General features: G+C 39.0%; 1 protein-coding gene across 1 annotated transcript in view; it reads right to left on the reverse strand.

The window, feature by feature from the left end:
• LOC145983936 (excitatory amino acid transporter 3-like) overlaps positions 1 to 24,619 on the reverse strand; it is a 209,216-nt gene that overhangs the window by 165,356 nt on the left and 19,241 nt on the right. Inside the window, exon 2 of the mRNA XM_083117107.1 lies at positions 12,835 to 12,915. Within this exon, the coding sequence (XP_082973233.1) occupies positions 12,835 to 12,915 (81 nt within the window). The remainder of the gene's footprint in view (positions 1 to 12,834; positions 12,916 to 24,619) is intronic.

Genomic DNA, 24,619 nt, shown 5'->3' on the forward strand with positions numbered 1-24,619 from the left:
CGGAAACACGCCATAATCATTTTATCTGCGATTCTTCATGTGTTATTGAAGGTCGCTTTCCTTACATTTACAGCCTTTAAGACGTCAAGACTTGTTTATGACCGTTCTTGTGACGAGAGTACGACGTTATTTTGAGTTGCCCGATAATGGTTACAGCGTTCCTGAAATACAACAGTTACCGGTGACGCAAACGATATACGAATACCTATACGAATACCGGCCGAAATAAGAAATCGGAAGTAGAAGCCGGAACAGGAAAAAAAAAATCGGTTCGTAAAGATCTATTTTATTTGTAAGCGTAGTTGTACAGTCACGAACACAACTGGGTTATAGCGATTCCATTGGGAGTCTACGCAGAAGTGTCAGTGACTGTACGGATCACAATGACAGGTACACCAAAGAAAATTTATTTATATCTTAAGACACATAAACACAGAACACGTTTTAGTTGTGGAATTATACAATCAGGTTAAATAAAACCCAGCTAGGTTAGTAAAATAAGATTGTAAGTCCATTTTATGCTCAGATAGGTTAATCAGCACCAGGACTACAGTTTGGAAAGGGGTTCGAACCATGCTCTGTAACCCCTCCAGGATCTCGTGACTGCAAGTTGACAGCGTTAAACACTACTAAAACTTAAAATATTTAGGGGGTAATATTCTGCCAAAAATGTTTCCTCACAGTGCAGCTTTTGGACAGACTGTGGGTAAATAAGGCATTCACAAAGGTATCTATGCATCCACACAATGATTTACACTTCTAATATCACCATTTTCAAAATGTGGTCAGTAAAAAGAAGTTATAACTAGCCGATCACCTACGATCTCGCCACTGACGGTCCCAGGTTCGAGTCGCGGATAGGGCATGAATGTTCCTTTTTGAGTGTCCCTTCATCCATTGCATGTAATCATTATGCAGATTTATCTTCGCGATTAGTCTAAATAAGCAGAAGAGCGACGTAAATTTAAATTACAAATAATGTAGCCTATTTTTGATGCTTTGTCGTGACTCTCTTTACTACGTGTGTAGCATTTCATGTGTTTTTGTATTAACTTATTTTCTCAAAAAATAGAAGCAGAAAATGGTAAATACATGCATTCATATTATAAAGCTCAATGAGGTATAAAGTGGTGATGGTTGATATCACCAACTTAATGAAAGCAAATGTATGTAAAGGCTGTGTAAGAACTTTCGCCTCTGAACTCCAGTCTTGGTTTTAAATAAATATTATTTTTATAGCATTAGTAAATATTTTCTTAACATTTTCATTTTGATATTGTTGAATAGTTCCACCTGATAGTACATGAACGAATTAATGAGAATTCATGGATGCGGAAGCACTTGTGGCTATTTTGCACCCTGCGTAATATGTGTGGATATCTAAAATTTAAAAAAACAAAAACAGTAGTACAGTAAACTGAATTCAAACACTTTTTCATGCAGGGAATCAAGTTTCTTTATTTAAAAATAAATATTGTAATTGGTTTCATTGTCACTTTCGGAATCATGAATCATTACATTTCATTTTTCCTCACATGAATTATTGATTTCATGTCGAACTCCACGCGAGCGATAGTTGTTATACCAGTATGCATTTGCAACACTTCAACAGTGTTAGGTTGTTTTATTTTATTTTTTTCATGCGGCACATCTCGAGGCAATTGCGTTACTACACATTCGCTTCTCTACGTGAATTTTCTCATCAACCTTGAGCTAGTTCTCCTTTGCGCCCATCCTTACTCAGCATGGCAATGTTTCAAAACGCAGGTGGCAGCCTAAGCGTAGGAACACGCCTTCCAGTGCCTGAGGAACTTCTTGCGCTTGGCGGATTACAACTGGACGCAAAATTGTGGTTATGTAATCTGCTCTGTTGAAGGCTGAGGTTAAGATTTCTTTGACGTTCCAAGATCCCTCCATCAAGGGCACTTTCCCACTTGGGCGTCCTACGGTCTGCCTCATCCGGTCGTAGGACTGGACTCTACCATATACAGTGCGTGCGGGAGAAGGATTGGTTGCGAAATCGTTCCTGGGCTGTTGCATCTCGTAGCACATCTTACGAAAAACAAGTCACGAATTTTCAGTTGGCTTATATCGAAAGATTTTTCTCTTCGTGAAGCTTCAAAATCTCACACTGATGTGAATACTTCGAGCGATGGACTCGAGTTCGGAAAGTTGCGGGTTGAGAGCAGGTACGAGATGTCGATTATGAATGATCAGGGTCACATCTGAAGCACGAATCCATGATTTCATATACGAATAGATGGACAAGTATCAAAGTGGTCCATGTTATACAGAAAAACAAACGGATTTGTTCAAATTAACGAAACACGTTTGGTTGAGCTTTTTGGTAACCACAAAAAGGCAGCCTTTAATAAATTTGACTAAATATTTTGGCAACTAACTAAATATACCCTATTAATTTGGTTTATTTCACTTCGCTTTTCAGGGGTCCCGGGTTCGAATCCCGGCCTGGGCAAGGGTTTTTGTGAGTGTCCTTTCATTAATTTCATCATATCATCACTCATCCCCATCTTCGCAAATTAGCTAAAAGTGGCACAAAAGCGAAGTAAAATAAACTATATTAAACAATCAACCAATCACTTCGCTTTTATGCCACTTTTGGCTAATTGCAAAGCTGAGGATGAGTGACGATATGATGAAGGGACACTCACGAAGAACACTCATACCCAGGCCGGAATTCGAACCCGGGAGTCCTGGCGTTGTAGCGCGCTGTGCCAACCACTCTGCCACGGAGGTCTGCAAATGTCCATGATTGCAAAAATAATTTCGTTCTGGTAAGACAACCATTTGTTTGTCGCCTATTAAAGAAATATTTGATTATGAAAAACTATTTTTGGTTATTGCAGATTAACTTCTGTTTTTCCTCTCTGTGTAGTTTCCCAGAAGTGCCTAGAGAATAGTGTTTAATTTTGATTGATTGAGTTGGTGTTTAAAGTCCACTTTCTGCACAGAAAGGCTAATCGGGACTGGACCTACAGTTTAAAGTGGGATCCGAACCACTATGTGCCTCCATCGGGTATCGAACCCGAGACCCCTTGCTTACATGGCGACGACGCTACAACTGCGCCATCGGGGAGACCCCCAAGCGTTTAATTTTAAATTCACGAAACTTTAATTAGAACCGAGCACAAAAATAATGCATAGAGGAACAAAAGAAAGAAGAATGGAACGTATTGTGCGATTAACTTTCTAAATTATATATTGCAGATGAAAAACCTGTCTCTGGATACCTTCGCTTCATTGGCCTGCATTGAATACAGGAAACAATAAAAGTAGGAACAGTTAATACTTGAGTGCACTTGAAAAGAACCCAGGTCAACTAACATGCCAGGTTGCCATAATTAATACTCGGAGCTCTCTGGAGGCCGTTCAAAGCATCAGATTGCGGTGAAACTTGATATAGAGGCTATGGAGACCATGGGGAAACGAATGCTGATGAAAAAACATGGTTCAAAATTTCACCACCAGGTTGAAACATGGCGCTGAAATCTGGTGCACAGTGAACAACATCCTGCACTTGAATCATTGATCAAGCTGTCTTGTGCTTCGAAAGGGCCATTCACGTTGACAGCGCGCATATTGAACACTTTTGTACTGACATACTAAAACATTTTGCATGCCCGATTTCTGGTTGTTGTTATACCAGCGCCACATTTTCACCTGATGGTTAAAATTTGAACCACTTTCTTCATCAGCATTCGCTTCTCCATGGTTTCCATAGCCTCTATACCAAGTTTCATTGTAATCCGATGTTTATAACGGGCTTCAGGCGGCTCTGAGTAGGAGAACTTTAATTATGGCCACCTTGTATATACAGGGTGTCCCATAATGGTGGGACACATTTTAATCACAATTTCGTAGGATCGCAAGCAGCACATTCATTAAGGATTATGTGTAATAAACAACAAAGGTACAGGAGTTATTATCCCTGCTCTAATTTTGAATATCACATCCCTTAGATTGTCCCCATCTCGGGGAGAACATTGTCGGACTCTGTGTCATCCTTACTATGGCGTGGAGTAGCACATCAGCTAAAATAATTTCTATCTCCTCCCAAATGCTCTCTTCGAGTTCCAGAGCTCTGTGGGGTTTCCGAACATTTCCGCTGACGTACTATCCTGGAAATGCCGTCCGAATTGCATTTGTGCTGTGACGATGGAATGAAGAATACTCCCACAATGTATAGAATATCTGTTGGTTTCCACGGCGACATCATGAAAGATCAATGACTTGAAAAGGAGACCAACATTAACTCCCAAAGTCAGACAATAAAATACATTTTAAAGATGGGTGAGAGTTTAAGGTGTTGTAAATTTAAAATGAAATGTGCCCGATCATTTTGGGACACCCTGTACATTTGCATCATGTAAGATGATGAAATAAGCAAGTTTTACATATTCCAGAGAGGGTCAAGTGAGGCAAACAAAACTATCTATAGTTCGGGTGCCATGTAAACATGCATATCCACTGCCGGTGAGCCTCTGCGCATACCATGGAGTCGAAAACAAACTTTCTCAAGTTAACCACAGTAATAACTTTATGCCAATATTAGAAAAGTGAAGGAAAGTATATTGTCCTCAGACGGGAAAAGAGAGAACACGGAAAGCTGATAACAATTGCCGTTTCACGACGTTCGAAAGGCAATAAATGGCGACACGACACCGGCCTGCGTGGAAATTCAAAGTACGCAAAGCCACGCCAGAGTTGCTATCCGGCTTCATAATGCACTTTGATGGATTACGGCCTTTATGATCCATGAATTTTCTCAGTTACCTCAGACAAAGGCCGCCTTAGCGTATTGTAATCGCTCCTAATACTCGACTGCATAAGAGCTTTTCAGGAGAGATCTTCAATTCCAGGCGTTTCGCGTGTTCGGAGCATTATCGAGAGCTGTGGCCGACCTCGCAGCCAAGGAGGAACAGAGTCAATGGAGGAGTTCCTTCGCTTCACGCTCCTCTGGCAAATGGGCTTCATAGAATATAAATGTGATTCTAGCAGAACTGTTATCACTAACCCCCTGTTGCCACACAGAAGATCACAGAAGCTTCCTTTAATTCTCCATCCCTTTCGAGCTACGGAAGTTCCTATTCAGAAACTAGCCGTTTCATACAATCATAATCTTTTCCATATCAACGTCAATTTGACCTAATAAATTACCCAAATTCGCTCTGTATATACAACAATGAGAGTTCATTTTCGTCATATTGCAATCAAGAAGTATAGAAAGATTGCTTTAGGTCCACTGGGTCTCACTTATCGCACAAGCCTCTAGCAAACTCGCCTTCTGACGTCAGCGCGGAATGTTACGCTAAATTCTTATGTTTCATTGTTACGCTAAATGCCTTCGTTGTTAGGTTTAGTTCTCTTAGCACAAATAATACATTTGCAGTGTATTAATGCTAACCTGTGAGCCTCCCCGATGGCGAAGTGGTAGTGTCGTCGCTTTGTAATCAAGGGGTCCCGGGTTCGATACCCGGTGGAGGCACATAGTGATTCGGATCTCACTTTAAATTGTAGGTCCAGTCCCGATTAGCTTTACTGTGCATAAAGTGGACTTAAAACACCAACTCAATCAATGCTAACCCGTAAGCACCCAACTTATCCTCGTAGTACATTCTGGACAGCATTCTTGTAGACTAACGAGGCTATGGCGTCTGGACTCACAGCCAGTATAATCCTCTGTGGGGCTTGTGCTGTGTCCTGTCCATGTGATTGTCCTATCATCAATTACATCTTATCCCTTTTCATTCTGGATTAGCCAAAATTGTCAGAAAAGCAAAGCGAAACATAAGAAATCAATCAAGTTACTGATGCCATGTTTACTTCTCATTTCAGCTACATGCTACACCATAGCACTGACAAATGCAAACATGAATGCGCATGCGCTCGCGAAAAAAAACGGCTGCGTCTCGTCAATGAACAGTCAAACTTCCATTTTAACTGTTCAATACTGTAGAATACAGTGGAGAAAGGGATTTTGGGTGGCAAAATTATAACAAAAACGATCTAGCAGTTTGGGATCTACGGTAAAAATCTGTTCTTATGCTGGCAAAATATTAATGTCCCTAATCTACAGATGGCTACACTGAATTGCCACAGAGAGTTGATACTGTCGCTCTTCTTCTTTTCATCTTGTCAGTTTCCGTTTCCTTTCCGAACGCTCCGCCATGTATAACATACCAACACGCTGCCATTTACTTCTGGCTATGAAGCCATGAACTTTCTGGTGTAAGCGTTTCGTACCCACTGACCTTGAAAAGCAGCACACAGTTGCGTGCAACAGCGTAACGATAGAGTAGTGGCTATTACGGTTAGCCTCCTAACCACACGTCCTTCGGTTCGAATTTCAGATGGGAGCAAAAATAACCTGTCCACAAAGTCGATTTATAAAACTCCAAGCAGAATTACTCAACACCTTACTATAAAGGCGCTGTGCTTTGGGTTCCGACTGGGAGACGGCATGGGTGCGACTCCACCTGGATTCAGTCTCTGGGTTCTAGGCCTGTGCAAAGGACCGGTGGCAACCCACCATCGTGAGGAAATTGGGGAGCCACGAGTGAGTAGCGTAACCCGGTCACGGATATCTCCTATAACGGCTGGGGGTTCGACGTGCTGACCCCACGTCACTCCATTACCGGTTGAAGATCTCCACACCTCTAGGTAGGATTGTGGGACGGAGACTGGCAGTCGGGAGATGGGCCAAGGCTCTTACGGGCTGTAGAGCCACGGGTTGTTATTATTATTACTAACAACAACAAGGCAGACGGTCCAAACAAATGGAGTCACAATTTCTGTAAAAGTAACAGTTACAAGTAACAGATTCTTTTCCAAGTAACGAGTTTATATAATTAATTAAGTTACTTTTCAAGTAAATAGTAAAGGAATTAACGGTTATTTTCTGTGCGTTTTTGTATGGATGGAAATTTATGGAGCCATATTTTTTCAATATCTTGAATGTTCGTCTGCAAAAATAAGCGAGTTGGTGATTAAAATTAAAATTTGGAGGAAAACGTAGTTATATCATCAAAATGGCACCCGTGTGTCCCAAGCGTATTTATTTTAGAACAAGTAGGATATATGAGTATATGATCTTCGAGAATTATCCTGGCATGCCACAACTTCTTGGTTCAACAATAATTAACAACATTATAGTTTGCCAAAAAAATATTAATATCCATTTTGAAATATAGGGATTTACTATGAATTTTATTATTTCTATATTTTTGTATTTAAAAACAAATGAAGTTAATTAGTTTCATAACTCAATGAAGATTAATGTTATTTTTTTATGGTCATCAGAGGGAAAAATCAGCTTGCTTACAATTCATTGATTGATTCGGTGTTTTAAGTCTACTTCACGCACAGTAAGATTAATTGGGATTGGACCTACAGTTTAAAGTCGGATCCGAACCACTATGTGCCTCCACCTGGTATCTAAGTGTTTAGCGTAATATGCTGAGGAACCAAGGGCTTTGGGTTCGAATCTCGAGTAAGGTATGAACGTTACTCTGTGTTTGTTCTTGCGTACTCTTGATGATTGTTGATGCTGACACCCTCCATTGGCTTTGTGACGGTTAGCCTGGAGAGGCGGGAAATCGGCGTAAATTGAACAATAAGCATATTAAGGTGCTCTAAATTAAATTCAAAGCACATTTTATTGAGTGTGAAAAGATTAAAAACACATAAGTAAGAAAAGCTAACCGGGACTGGACCTACAGTTTAAGGTGGGATCCAAATCACTATGTGCCTCCACCGGGTATCGAACACGGAACACCTTGATTACAAGGCGACGGCGTTAACACTACGCCATCGGAAAGGCCCTTCGTGGTTTTCAGTTTCACTTTGATCACCCTACGTACCATAAGGATAAGCCAAAAGTAAACCTCATTTCTCCGTAGTTAACCTCGGTAACTGTAATGTTATGGCCAACGAGGATCCGGCGCCTGGGCCCATGGCAAGGAAAATATTCTGTAGGGTCGTGTTGTCCTGTGTTTGGCCTCGTATGTGCTGAGTGCCCGTTTACAGCCTCAGCTTTTAACTAGGGTATTGAGATTTTATCCTCGGAGATAATGTGAATGTAATAGTTTTAATAATTGAGTTAGGAAGTTTTTAACAGACACGTCTTATTTTCGCGCTGCTCCTAATTTGTTTGTTTTTTTCTTTCGTTAAGGGGCTTGTTCTGTATTGCGTGACGGGCAAAAGTAGCCTGTGCGCTGATGTGTCCAAATTTTGAAAAAAAAATCAAATCGAATCAAATCAAACTCCTGTATTGTTCTTGGGTACAACCGTTTCACTCCATAGGATTATTCTTTATTTTTATTTAAACTTTCTCTAGAAGCTAATAAACCAACTAATAAGATTTTTTGTAATAAAAGTATGGAAATCACTACGACAGATAATTAAGATGAGGTGATTAATAGATTTAATTCAATAAATGTATATATTCTGTATTGTATTTCAGTCGTTCTACATCTTCAGATCAATCGCGACGTTGAAAATTAATGATGAACTGGTGAAATAGACAAGAAAATAAACACAAATGCCTTAATAAGATTGACTGGTTTGGTTCATTTTACCTCGCTTTTCTTCCACTCTTAGCTAATTGCGAAGATGAAGATGAGTGATGACGAAACTAAGGAAGAGACACTCACAAATAACACCCATACGCAGGGTAGGGCCTTAATAAGAAATGAAATCCAGGAACTTAAGACTTAATTTGTCTCTTTGTTATTCAAAACTTCCTCAAAAATTTTCGCGACTTGACAGTACTCCCTCAAAGGCTCTTCACATGCATACGTCACAACATGGCGTGATACTCATTCCTTTCATTCACAAGTCTGTACAATGCTAATGTCTCTGCGCTCATACAGGACAAAACAGTCTGGAGATCTTCCACGATTCATTAAAGGTGCTATTCAACTCGCAGCCAAAGGCAGATGAATGACCAATTATTATGTTCTTGGATCTCGACCAACTAGCGAACGAACAAGCAAACTCAGCGGTACACGAGATTGATGGTTCACGCTTTGAAGCTCACATTAAACCAGGCTCCGTAACGGTATGGTTGTTCACCTCAGAAATGAGTGTATCTGGCGAATTGTGGTTGTTGGTGAAAACTGCAAAGCCAGTTGTCCTGATTCAATAGTTCACGTAGTATGGTGCGAAACCAGAGGTTCTGGATAAGGCCATCCATTGTATTATTCAACCCATTCATGCTGCTAAACCAAATACATGAATATAGTGCGTAAATATGGAGAAAATCCATTATTACAGAGGTTTTTGAGGTTTTTAAGTCCACTTTGTGCACAGAAACGCTAATCGGACTGGACCTACAGTTTAAAGTGGGATCCGAACCACTATATAACTCCACCGGGTATCGAACCCTTGATTACAAGACGACGACGCTACATTATTACAGAGAAGACACATATTAACAAAATATTCATTTAAATATTTTGTTCAAACTCCATATGGGCAATACTTACGAGCACAGAAATTTATCCTGGCATGGGATAGTATCTGGGCTTTCTTTAATTTTAAATCAGTCAGTCTGGCTAAATCGTTGAATTTCATATGAACAGATGCAAACAATGATCGAAGTAGGGGAACGTGGAGAATGCCATCCACCCAGTTAAGCAAATTGTCATAAGGCTGAAGTTTACTCAACATTTTTACAAATAAATAAACAAAAAAGCTGGTCCAAGAAAAAAGTGGAATTTGTTTTGATTTGCAAAATCCTAGAAAGTACAAAAAAGCACTTGATATTTTCTAATCTCTTGGGTATATTTTAAATATTCCTGAACTTTTCTAAAGGTTGATATCTTTGACTTTTCCTGGCCAATCGTAGCCCTGGATACATATATTTACAGTCCTCTCTCTTTCTCTCTCTCTCTCTATAAACCCAGTTTCTCCCAATAGAATACGCTTTGCAAATTCGGCCATTACTTTAAGTGTACCATTAATTAAAAATAGTAGGTACATTTCACTTTATTAGCAGAATCGCATAGGACACATTCACAATTAAACTATCCGCGGTGTCCTTTTCTGAAGGCACCCAAATGTCAACCCCTCTTTTACGTAGTACACCCTGAACTGCGTTTTGCAGAGCGCCTGGACCTGAAGTCAGGACAATCCACTGTAGAAACGGTATTGTGTCATCCATATGTGTATGCGTTTGTCCCATTATCCATTTCATCTTATCACCACCCATCCTCATCTTCGTGAATAGTCAAAAGTACCAGAAAAGTAAAATAAAAGAAGTCAATCAATCAATCAATCAAAGCAAAATTGTCCACGTGAAAATAACGTTGGTGTATTACTGTCTTCGTTTCCATGCTCCATGTAATCTGACACTCCCAGAGAGCCTCCATAGTTGACTCATTTCCTCGGATTTCGGTTCGCTGCAGAGTACCATGGAAGTACTAGGACTAAGAAGTATTCATGCAGAAATCGGAGACTCATGCTTGACAACAAGAACTGAATTTTACCTCTCGCTTCATTGCATGACGTCAGAAGCAACATTCGGTTCATTGGCTGACGGGGAGGATTTTGAGACGCGATTCCCAAGGGCCGCTTTCGCTTCTTGTCTACTCGAGATTTCGTTTCGCCTCTCATTGTTGCACTCGGCGGCTGTTAAAGTTAACGCATGACAAGTGACAGCCATTGTGCACCGGCTTTGAAGTTAGGTCAAGTGGCGCAATATTCAGTCAAAGCAAGCACGGCCGTGGGAGAAGGTTTCTCGACATCAGGATGTATATTACATACGTGAGCAGGCCCGTACCCAAGGGGGCCATGCCCCCCGCCCCCTTGAACTATGAAATATTTAACGTGGACCTACGAAAATAACATTGACGATTTCTTTAGATTTTGCAAGAATTTCCATTTTGTCCGTGCATAAATAAATAGGTTGTTTATGGAGAGAGAGAGAGAGAAGTACAGGCTTCTGAAGTCTGCATCCTCAAATATTTGGTAATTTTAACTTCATAATCATTGATGCAAGACTTCTAGACGTTCTGGTTTAGTCTGGACAGTCCATTCTTTTAAATCCTTAAATCCCTGTCCCGACTCTTTCGTGATTCGAAAATGTCCTATTGTTTTTTTGTTAACCCACATTCAGACATGTTCTTCATTATAAGAACCATGATACCAAACCATTTCATTTATAAATGTTATTTTCTAAACCTATAATTATGATGGCATATCAATGGTGCTGGTATAATAAAATTAAAAGACATTGGAAAACATTGTTCATTTGCAGGAATACAGTACTGTTCGAATACTTCTGAGAATTGAATGTAAACAATAAAAGCAATACTAACACTCCAACAGTATTTCGGATCATTTTTTTCCCCAACATTTTCGGATTTGCCTAAAAATCCTGCGTCGGGAAGACGCCCATGGAAATTGGCATAGTTTATTTCCAGTTACAGAAAAGCAGAGAACTTATTTCTATTATGAACAACAAAACGTATGTCCAGTTAATTAATATTCTAACAGACTAACCAAAGTAACAACAGCGTTAGATCGAAAACACTGAGTGTAAAATACAGGCATCGGGTTATTTTTTTATATATATTCTACACTTTAATTCAAAGGATAAGTGGTCGAGCAGGATTCAAGATTCCCAAAATGAGTTTCATGTGAGAGGTCAAAAAACATAAACTTTATGATCTTATTATTATTATTACATGCAACCATTCCCCGAATATAGCTTTACATGCGTACCTGTCGATATTTTACTCAGATCTTTTACGGCCGAATTACCGCATATGAGAAAAAAACACTGCGCCATCGAGCTATCTTTATGTGATTTTTCTAACAAACAAAAAATAATAAAATCATGTCCTGATATCTATGAAAGAAAAATACTAGCTTGATATCTTTAGACTGCAGTTTCAATCTATCATCATAGAAGGTGAGCAGATGCGCCTCGTTGTATTTGACCTGGCCAAGAAACATTTGCGAGAAGTCAATCCGGACAAGACGAGACCAAACGCATACATCTTTGTTGTACTTGTCATATGGGACTTAAACTAATCATGCTTGTCAGAGTATAACGATGAAGAGCTGCGGCATTAAGATGAAATAGATTCTGGTATCTCACAATGAAAGACTTAAAGAATACTTGTCTAGTAAAGCAATTCACTTGTATTATAAGTCATAGTCAATGACGACGACAAGTTCCTAAACATAAATGATCGGAAATCTACTCAATCATCATTAATTTATGTCGGCAAGAATGAAACCATGAGAACTGGAAGGCGGTGAAATGTGAAACATATCAACAACTGACAACTAGTAACCACAGAAGAAATTTCCAAGTACCACTGAAGAGGAGAGTCGTCTACAGAAAGTGAATCCTTAAAATACGTGTGGTTTTGCGGTGACCCAGTGTTCTTCAAGAAATTTTTCATCAACAGCTTCTCTTATGACTTCCTTTGTACAGTTGTTCTCCGATCGTGCTCACATTGATCTTTCCCTCAGTCAATGCCATCCCTTGTATATACTCTCTGTATATACAATATTTTCCGCTCATTTACTCATACGAACGATTTATATCACTACCACACGCAGGATTCTTTTGGACGACCGTAAGAATTAACACATTACAATCTGTATATTTCATCAAAAATTGCATGAGGACATTACATCAAAAAATAATTCAGCCCAAAAGGGAATGTGTTCCAGGAAGGTCGCCATCCGGGCTAGATTGACTCAATTTTCTTCAACAGAAAAGGAAGGCGTTTGGCAATGTAACTCTTCACAGAAGACTAAAAAATTGAATAGTGAAATTGCAACAATGTATGTACATACCTGTAACCAAGCTCCACCGACTCCCCACTGGGCATAGCAATCTTCGGTTCTTTTCCTTCCGATTCTGATGCAGGCCGTTGGCTAAAATGAGACAAATGAAATAATTAGTCGAATTCTATGACTACAAAGTTTATACATCTATTTTTCAACTCAGATTCCTGAACTGACAGCAGGATGTTCGATAAATATGGGAAATAACAATAAAATGATACCAAACCAAACCATCTAAATGGATAAATATGAGCATAACTTATTCCCCTATTAACGAAATGGTATTTTGAGATTACACACAAACATACCACCCTTCACTGTGACAATTGTAAGCAGCTACGTTTCCGCTTAGTAGGTTCTTGTCAAGAATTACAGGAGAAATACTCCTGATTAATGGGAAGCCTATTTAGAAGGCAGAAAGTGTGAGATAGTATCTTTAATGTAAAAGAAATAGATCACACAAAAGATACTACCCAATTATTAAGTACAAAAGTCATAGAAAATTACAAGAAAGGAATCGCAAACCGTTACACAAACCTAGGTTAAGAATAATATCCATGTACGTACATGACATGATATGCATATGCAGTATGTGAATCCGGACGCTCTCTGGAAAAGAAAATAGACGAACACAAGAAGCACATACAAGCATGAGAAACAGAAAGGTAGAATATGCATGGAATGAATTCCAGAAAGTGTGGCAATATAAGTCAAGCAAATATGGCTAACTCTTTTCATAAAACATTACTAACTTCAATAGAGCCAAAAAATAGCATAGAATTCAGGGAAAGAGCGGGATGGGGGGAGTGAGTAGTGTATAGCACACTGCCTCAAATGGAGGCTCGATTCCCATCGTTGGCAAAATATGAGTGAAAAAATAAGAAATAACTCTTGTTCACTCAGAATATTAACAAATAAGACAAATGCACAAAAGCAAAGTTTTGTTGCAAAATATGATAGTAAATACACTAGGAAAGCAACCTCATACGTCACACGTATGGCAATCCTAATCAGTACTGTTTCCTTAGTTTCTCTGGAGGCAACAAAATATAAAGCAATCGGCAACCTGTAAGAAAAAGGATTTTCTCAAGCAAATGAGATACCTAGTAAGGCTTGACAAATCCCTGCATATCATAAGTGATGGCATCGTTCAATTATTCCTTTGCTCTAATGATGGATTCTCTTGAGGTCAAGATCTGGTTGAAAAACGTTGTCGACCAAAATTGTCCGAGTATCAAGATCCTTGGACAAGTTGAAAGTATTTTCACCCTGAACTCTAAAAAACTGGATCAAATCGAGTAAATAGAATTATTATTTTAACAAATCAAGGGAAATTAGAAAAAAAAGGTGATCAATTTTGGTTCAGAATAAGTTTTGAATCGATCTATAAGAATTTACGAGCTATCTAACTGGAACTTCCCCCCGTAGGCCCTTTCAAGATCCGAGACCTTCTGGTTTTTCCCATTGATCAGTTAACTGGCGAAGGAGCAATTTATTACTGCATGCATAAATGACTAGGCTCTGCAATATACGCACTAACTAATCGCATAATGGGAAACGTGGAAGCTGTTTTTAAAGTAACCTGTAATGAGATGCTGGAAGTTCTCACTCATTAGCATTCTTTTCGCTTTAAGAATGTAAAAAAGAAGGAGGTAGAAGTGGCGACTGCTCCACCCGTTCGAAGACCAGAGGCGTGACCTCGAAATGCTTGCAAGATGGGATGAACAAGCATCATGCCTTCGCACCATAAGTTGTAATCTTCTTAATAGGAGCACAGCTTTGAAGTTCGTTCAGAAACTGCAAGGGAACACTTCTCTTCGGCAAGAGAAAAAGAAGTTACGACGTGCATGCTCAACTTTCGATGGAACAATGAAACACATCCTGCAGGTAGAACAACTGATGAACCTTAGGTACACAATCAGCAGATGCGCTTCTTCTTTTAAAGAGCAAGGCAAGTTTCCTCGGAAGCAAGATGAAGTTTTCTTCTGCAACGGGCAGTTTAGCCTTATTGCATGGGTGTCGCCAGAATTTATTGTAGGGGGCAGGCCATTGATAAAAGTTGAATAGCAGACACAATAATCAAAATAATTATCATTATCATTGTTATTGTTAGTATACAAATAATAAATATTACAAACTAATAGAAATAAACCCATTTTATTCCAAATTTCTTCATCTTCTTCTTATATTCCTGGAAAGGTTACTCGATCTGCCAGATGAGTGAATATCTAGCGCAACGGCTTTTCATATTTTTTTTAAAAAATCATAGTCATAGCACTGAAATGCATAGCTATTCTATTTTGTTACTAACATTTCCACACAAAAGTTAGGGAAAAATTGTAGTCATAAAGTTTGTTGCAAGACCTCTCATAAAAAAACTCTAATTTCCGGAATTTTGAAGATTATGAAACTATTTACTCCTTGAATGAAATGGTAGAATAAGGAAATACAACATTGTTCCTGCACTTTACTCTGATTTTTTTTGATATAACAAAATTTTCACCTCGGTGATTCTGTTCAAACTGAAACTTATTTCACTTATTAACAATAAAAAACAAGCTTTCTTGAAGTTGAAATGAACAATGGCAATTTCCAGGAGAAAGGTTGACGCACCGGTTCGACCTCCTTCCCGAAGCCGATGCCTCATGGTTTCCCGTTTTGATTCTCCAGATATGATGAGTTCAGGCTTTGGTTCTTGCAAAATGAGTTCCAAATGATAAAATGACTTAAGTATTTCTTTGCTAATAAGAAGCAAGAAACTAATAATCAATCACCCGGGAAAGATTCGTATGGAAATGTCAAAAGTTGAGATACGATGCACTAATACAACTACATAGCTCATTCTAATTATTTGAATATGTACTTTCTATTTTCATTTTTAATAGTAATGTTGTTATTAATTTATATTAGTATGTGTTTTATAGCTTATAGAATAAAGTATTACATTGAAGCTGTAATGAATAGTAGGAAATTTTGTAAAGTTGAATTAATTCATTCTTTCTTTACTTTGAAAAAGTAATGTATACTAAACAAGTGATATGGAAGGAGCATTAATGGAATAATTAAGATAATTAATGGATATTGAAACTTTATGTTCACTATTCTTTTTGAGTGATAGCTTTTATTTTACTTCACGTTTCTTCCACATTTGATTAATCGCGAAGATTAGTAGGAGCAATGATACGATGAAAGGACACTCACAAAGAACACTCCGCCCAGGCCTGGATTCAAACCTGGGACCCCATATATGCAAGACAAGACAAAAAAAATCGTAACTATGATATGGTCCTTCAGAAGATTGTTAGTGTTAATATTGTTTTACATGATATTTAACTTTTTCATTTAGAAAATGATCTGTATATTTCTTGCATGCAATGTTTTGGACATTTCCCTTTCTATCGTTGAGTAATTTTGAATACTTTAGGCACTTAATTGTCAAGATAAGCTTCGAACCCTGAAACGCGCATGCCTAATAATATTCACCAATCAGCAAGATTAATCAGAAACACATTTTGTTGAGCCCCACGTAGATAGATGGGATTAAATGTTCTAAAGCTGCTCAGGCCAATATTTCACCGAAATTTCCTACCTGGGCGCAGAAAATGCGTCCATAAATCGATATCAGATACAGCTCGTCTTGCGTTGCGAGAAAATTGAAGGGTAAACATTGGTTTTCTCCTCGCAGCTACCTACATCGCTAATTTGACACCCTGACTATCATTCCCGTTGCTCTGTCTCAGCGTTGCTTGGCAACAAGCTTTAATAAGCTTGCTAGGACTTCGCAAGTCGGCAAAGTTCCATTCTGCGCAGAAGAGCTCCTTTTGAACTTGGCTTGCTAGAATCGGTAAATAACAACTACAACGGGAAATGAAAATTTTTGTTCCAGGGAAAACCTCCTCTCAACAGGAACGAATCCATTGATGTATCGGCTGCAAACAATGGCGGCAGCTTTCTCATTATCTTCTTTTTTTTGCGCAACGAGGTAAAGGTTCTAAGAACTAGTTAACGGAGCTCCCTTTTTTCTGTCACCAGTGTACCAATGCGTTTTTTTTTGTTTTTTTTTTATAAAAGGAAACAAAGGAACGCTGCAGCTTGTTAAAGCTGATTGACATTATTTGAAAAAAGAACCTTTGGTAGTTTGTGTTACAGTGATACTGCTGTGGTGATGGGGAAACGTTCTACTTATAACTTGTCCCAAAATTCATATCACCAATTTTCGTGACGGAGTTGTTAGCATAGCGCGCTACGACGCCGGGTTCGAGTCCCGGCCTAGGAATGGGTGTGCTTTGTGAGTGTGTCTTCATCAATTTCATCATATTATCATTTATCTCCATCTTCGCGATGGCCAAAAGTGGCAGAAAAGCAAAATAAAATAAGCCAAATCAATCAATAAACCAAAATTCACATCAAATCTAGTTGACGTGTATGTCATCTGCATCATTGCACGCCTAGGAAATCATTTGAATTTGAGGAACATCCGCGATGGTGTATCGTTAGCGTCGTCGCATTGTAATCAAGGGGTCTCGGATTCGATTACCGGGAGACACATAGTGGTTTGGGCCAATTCAAACTGTATATTCAGTTCCGATTAGCCTATCTGTGCATAAAGAGGACTTTAAGAATAAGTCGCTTGAATTTGAGATCTTCTTAACTACTCCATCAACTCACCATCCCAGCATAACCAAGTCTTCTGTGAGGGAGAAGTTTTTTTTATAAGTTTTCAGTTCCATATTTTTCATTCTATAAATGTCTTTTTTTGTGGGGAGTAGTAATTAGGGATGGCCAAACGGAACCGGATCCGAAAAAATTGGATCCGAGAGTTTCGTATCTCGATCCCATTATAATATTACCACACCTTAAAAGGTATTATGATCTTCGATTACAAAGAAATTTTTCATTAGTTAGTCCTTCAAGATTTGTTCCTAAAATACTTTGCTACGCATCGGCTAACAAACTCGTGTACAAAAATAATCTTACTTGTTTAACATAAAATGTCAGAGGTGATTTTGTAAATGCCATTGAAACGAATATGTATTCATTCGAATGTATTGAAAATGGAAACACACATAAATGTAAGACATTCCATTCCAGGATGAAACCTTTAACATATTTAACAAGATGAAAATGTTTATACAAAAATTATACAATTGTTCTACAGTTACAGTTTTACAAATTAAAATAAAACATTATAATGTATGCAGTGTTATATAATTGGAAAGTGTAAGACTAACAAGGGAGGGTATCTAAGTGTCCCCCTCCGATTTGCATGAAACTTGGCAGGTGTGTAAAGGGATCCAAAGGAAGAAATACGTGTTTTTTCTTGTTTCGGCTAAGAAACTGTTTTAGGGAGCAAACCCCCTCAAATGTCAAAATGAGGACAAATTTAAGTGGGCATTTGACCCCTGTGTCCCCATCATTGCTTGTTTAGCTCACACAGGCTAATCGAGACAATGTTTACTCCCCGATGGCGCAGTGGTTGCGTCATTGCCTTGTAATCAAAAGCTCTCGGGTTCGATGCCCGATGGAGGCACACAGTGGTTCGGAACCCGCTTTAAACTGTAGGTCCGTCACGATTAGCCTTTCTGTGCATAAAGTGAACTTAGAACAACAAATCAATCAATCAATCGACACCCTTGATTACAGAGCAATAACCTTAACCAATAGGCTTTCGGGGTACAGAAACTTCGCCGCCATCTTAAAGACAGGTTTCGTCATCTCCTCGGCCTACAATAGACGGCCTCTATGCATAAAGTGGGCTTCCATAGACATTTTTCCAGATGTTTCAATTTTGCTATTCTTCTGCTGATTTGCATTTATTTCTTTTTTAAAATTCTGGTAGTACCCAAAACATGACACCAGTTCCTACTTTCAAAGGTAGCCATTTTAAGTAAGGATAACTGGTACTTGAAATGACAGGATTCGAACTTCCTCTGTTTTATATATTTGGTACATTTACGAAGTAACATGTTTTCCTCTTGATTGTGCATAAAAATAAACAAACTTCGACACAATTAAAGTTTTACGAACGAGTGACGTATTAAAATACTTACACACATAGGGAAACGCCGATTTAGCTTTACATATCAAAAACCTTACCACGCTTCAAACATATCTATAGAAACTGTATGCAGGCTGTGGTATGCAAAACTGAACAGGTGTTCGTTTATAAAAGAGATTGGGATTGCATTGACTACTCGAATACCGAGATATTGTCGACTGCTAATCTTCCATGTACCGAATAGCAGGTTTTACACACGGCACATTGCATTAAAATAATACAATTGAAACTGGTGTGGTATTTGAAGGAGGGAATCAGGCGGATTATCCCCTTCCGGATCCATTCATCTCTCCACTGGTTGCAAAATTCTTTCATGAGGGGGAAAGGATTACATAGGAAAAGTCCATTTCATCAAGGTCGATACGTTGGAGTTCCCAGTCAACTGGAAAATAAAGTAACCGATTAGAACAGTTCTTAAAATATAGAACAGGAAATAAGCTAGTATATTCTATCCATGACGATTCTGATTACGTGAAATAATGCTCCAATTACGTTTAGTGGATTACTTTACGCCTCAGGGAATTATTGAATGGTGTAGTCGATGGAAAGATAAACAACCATGCCTCGGGGGGATTCATAACTCATGTGTTAGTATTGGAATATTGTGCACTTCGTGTCTCTTTTTTACGTTATACTACCGCCTATGTGGCTGAGCGTGTTTGGTGATCAACTCATGGCCCCATCTCTGAATGTTCTGGGTTCGAATCACGACCAGCGCATAACCTGTCATTCATCCATTCTCAACGTCGTGAGAAACAAAAGTGGCAACGAAGCGTCGCTAAATAACAAAAATACATTTATAATACTATTTATGTTAGTCTTCAATGGATGCTGTATATTCAGGAGCACAATACGGAGAGTCCAACTCCTGGCGCCGTAGAGCGATGTGCTAACCACTCCGGTACGAGGGCCGGCAATTCATATGAGGGGAATAAGCAGAAAAGCGTAGAAGCAATCTCAAAACTTAGCCTTACTTAAAATGAAATCTTGGTCTATTAAACGCAAAGACTTAGAATATTTCTGTTTTAGTTTTTGCACCATTCCCTTTGTGTGCTAAAATAAATTTAAGTACAGTAATATAAACGTTTGTTTGTCTACCTGGGATTCCTGACTTGCACAGATCTTATATGAACATGCCGACCACCGTGGCGGAGTGGTTAGCACATATCGCTGCAACGCCAGGATTCCCGGGTTCAAATCATGAACTGGGCAAGGTTTTTTGTGAGTGTCCCTTCATCAATTTCATCACATCATCATCACTCATCCTCATCTTCTCGATTAGACAAAAGAGGCAGAAAAGCTAAGTAAAATGAAACCAAATCAATCAATTGTATGAACACGAACAGGAAATATGTTGCTAGAGCAGCGTTTCTAAAGAGGTCAGTGCTTGGAGCTCGTTGTCGATAATTCAGGGGGTGGGGAAATGCGTTTAACATAAGCGACAAAATCGACGCGGGATCAGCACATAGTGAGCCTGGTACTCATGGTACGCGTAGCATTTCTCAGCAGGATGCCAACAGCCGTTCGACGAAAGGAAACAAAGTAGAGAAAGCCAATAACTCAACTGGAAATCCTTCCACCGCAAGCTTATAACAATGTTTTTTTAGAAAGAGAGAGAGAGAGATTCTCTAAGAACATTGTATTTCAAATACAACCTTTTGAGCACGCTGTTGGAACGAAGTACTATGTATATGTCTATGTGCGATTGTGTTCACACACGCGCGCTCATATTATGTATATTTGTACACACACACATATATACCCATCCGGTGGAGGCATGTAGTGGTTCGGATTTTCCTTTAAACTGTCAGTCCAGCCCCGATTTAGCCTATCTGTGCACAAAGTAGACTAAAAACTCTCACATGCATACATACACGGTGTTTTTTTCTTGTTTGTTTTTCGGAAACAAAGGTTACGGTGTTCTTCGGTTAGTGTTATGGTTGCACAAACAAGACTGATGTAAAGTTAATCATTAGAACTATTGAAAAATAGTGTGGTGTAAAAATACATGATTTTGAGTTTGTATATATTTATCTGTATATGATTCATTAATACAAACAAAAACATACAAAGAAGGTGGCAAAACGTCGTACGACAGCGAAAAACACTGTAGCAAAGTGTGTGTGTGTATGTATGTATGTCTACACATGTGTATGTGTGGTACATTCTTATTACCATGCAGTATGTTTTAAAGTCACACAGTAGGTTCAGGCTAAGAAAACGTTAGGTGTTTCTTTGTCTTGTTTTTATCTTGCAAAGTAAGGTATTTGTGTGTGTGTGTATTAATCACCCCCCCCCCCCCCCACACACACACACACAAGAAACGCCACTTGTCCAAAGCAGTGAGTTACGTATTTTCTTACAGAGTTTCTTACTCGATCGGTAGGATGGTAGGTTAAATCAGACAGAATATAATTCTTTTGGCTTCGCTCCTGGAAGGAAAATTGCAATCTGTGGGGAAGTGTCAGTTGTCACTTCGGTGTGAGATCTCACTTCGAGACTTCGGGGAATTCACCACTCGAACGCAGGCTTGTGCGGCCTGTCACGCAGCTACAGTGTGAAAGGTTGCTGCTGATTGGCTCATCCCCAAGCGACACTTGTCGCGTGTCGCTTCGGTATGAATTCTCCCTACCACAATAGCAACAGTGAATCTGTTAGGTACTCGCAAGATATGAAACGTAGTATTTTGGAGGGCTTGTAGCGACGAAACGATGCCTCCAACAACCAGAATGTAACTAAGAAAAGTCAGAAGAGAGATGTCACCGATTCTGGGCTCATACTTATCCTCACCAATTTTCAAATAGATGACAAAAAATATATATACTACGTCTTTTTTCCGCTATTTGGTCATATGACTTAATAAAAAAACTTATAGCTAGTCTTTAAGCATTAATATTCCAGCACATTCAGTTCATTAATACTCATGGTTTATGAATACTTACAGCTTACGAAAGGACTTCACAAAAGAAAACCTTGAAGTGCGGACGCCCAACAAATCACAACGACAGATATTGAATTATCCAGTAACCATCTTGAAACCAACAGATAATTCGGATATCTGAATATCTGGATGACAAATATAAATACTTTCCGAAACAATATACTTGCAACGAAGGAAGGAAACAACACCAAATAATGGCTTCCTTCTCCAGCGGAAGGCAATTGTTTTCAAGAGGGGAGGAAATTCGAACGAGCTGATTCTTTCAGCTAGCATGTTTGTTGATCAGCATGGTACAGTGCACCCACCCTGCCGGCACGCCATCAACAGTCAATGCAGTTACTGTACACCATTTTCTTTCTGAAAGCGCTCCATGGTAGGCTGCTCTTGCGGTTACGTGACCGAGCGATAACGCCCTAGAGTACAAATAAAGGTGGTAATTTCGTGGATCCAGTAAATACCGAAGGATTTGCAGATGCACAGGCGACAAGCCAGTATTGTTCGTATGCAGTGACCTGCCCAGGAATTTCGCAAAACTTCTTTCTCTTATTTTTAGAACACATGGGCTGAAGGAGCCAGGGGTTCCGGTTCGAATCCCTTCATGGGCATTCTTTGCGAGTGTCCCTGCATCACCATCATAATACCACCACTCGTCCTCATCTTCGTGATTAGCTACAAGTGGCACAAAAGCGAGGTAAAATAAACCAATTCGATTAATCAAACCTTGGCTGACGGGGTTTATAAGCCTCCACCACCCTCATGGGCACACTTCTGAGGGCATGGTTCACGTCCAGCCATTAGTGTTTTAGCAAGCTCGAAAGTCTACTCTGGATGTCGGATTGCTGGTTTTGGGAAGGTACTCAATATTGGTACTCGTAAACATGAAAGAAAAAACCGGTATGAATTATGTTGGACATATTTGATGTAGGAATATGAGGCAATCGCTGTTATCGTGGATAAGAGATTTTTCTGCATTTGTTGAATGTGTGCGCGTGCTTTCAAGTTGTAGAGTGTAGTGTACTTTTGAAGTGTTATGATTATTATGCCATGTGAGGGTGAAGAAGAGTCTTTAATAAATCCTGATTGTATTAATGTCATTCTCTTTTGTTGCATGTTCTCCTATTTTCATAAATAATGTTTGATATAGTTTTGGCGCAAATGTCACCTCTGATCTCAAAACAAACTGGTTGGCGTGTTTATAGTCGACCTCCTCAAAGAGTCAGGTAGTTTCTTACAATGCAAATATTCAGTTTCTTGGAATGGTCACACTGAATATTTCCTGCAACAAGCCAGCAAAAGAAAGAACTTTTTATGAAATCTCGTATATTTACCTTTTACACTTCGAATTCATAAAATTCCTTTCGCCCCGCCTTGAGCACTAGACACACGATATTGCCACTGGTTGTGTTCTGTCATACAATCACCATTCATCCCCATCGCCACGATCAACCTAGAGGCACAAAACGACATCAAATAACGAAATATAGAACAAGAAACATATCATTTCTAAAAAACGGGCAAAATTTTTGATTTCTTCCCACCGATATACTGAGCAAAATAAACAATTGTTTGTACTGCTAGAACACTCCCAGAAAACAAAAAGAAGGGGAAAAAAGATTGCAGACTATAATTGGTTGAGTAGGATGCACAAAATGATTAACAATTGAAATATTGCATATTTGTTACCGGGCTATCATGCGCGCACGCATACATTTCGAGGTTCTAGAAATCACAACTAAATCCAAATCCGGAAATAAAATTCTGATGCATATCACAAAGAACGAAATATTGACAAGCGTAAAAGAAAGTACTAAGAAAGATGTATAAACATATGTTTGGTTATTAATCCGAACGAGATAAAAGATAAAGCCGAATCCTGAGTAAATTAAATTACTACACATCAAAGAATTTCAACCACAGTGGACTGACATTTTTTAATTCGAACTGCAAGGGGACACGAAAAAAATCAAATTAACAAAAACATGTATCATTAAAGATTCAAAAGAAAAAAAACTTCTGTTCGAATTACCAGGTATTAATTCGAATTAAAAAGATACCATTGTATTTTCAAAGCCTTTGTGGTGAATTAAAAGACAGCAACTTGAATTTTTGCTACCATTTCACTCTAAATCAGAAACAGAGAAAAATCCAATAAAAATTAAAGAAAGGGTTTTTTTTCTCACAAAAGTGTAATGAATTTCTCCGTTTACCGCTTGACAGTTCATCTTTTTACCAACTATTAAACAGGGATTATTATCTACTGGTAAGGGTTAAAAAATCTACCTTGTCCTCTTTCAGGAAAAGAGAGAGGGAAATTCGTACGAGCTGGAAGTCATCACCACTGGAGAACGGTTGCCCCTGGCAACAGGCATCACTAATCCGTCGTCCAGAGTTCGAATTGCCTCCAGCGAGGAGAAAAAGAAAGAGAATTTTCATCCTCTTCTTTCAACGCCTGAGAAATATAGCTTGCAGCTTCCTCTCACTATAGGTGGACCCTTTTTTATATTATTTTATCCTCCATGCGAAATAATCCCCCGTATCACAATGCCCATCGCAGCAACAGCATTGTTAGTGCAACACGAAAAATCTCAGTCTAGAAAGTCAGTGGGGAAAACGGAAGGGAATTACGTGAAATGCCATTACGAGAGTAACTCACTAAAGAAAACCAGAGAGGGAAAAAAAAACGGATGGAAAACAAAGTCGAATATAGAACCTAACTGGACAGAAGGAGAATTTATACCGGTTTTCTTTTTCAGTAATTGGATATCAAGAACGATGGACGAAATGACAACGGTTGC

The sequence above is a fragment of the Lepisma saccharinum genome, chromosome 2 (genome assembly GCF_977018435.1).
Source record: "Lepisma saccharinum chromosome 2, izLepSacc3.1, whole genome shotgun sequence".
Classification (NCBI taxonomy): Eukaryota; Metazoa; Arthropoda; class Insecta; order Zygentoma; family Lepismatidae; genus Lepisma; species Lepisma saccharinum.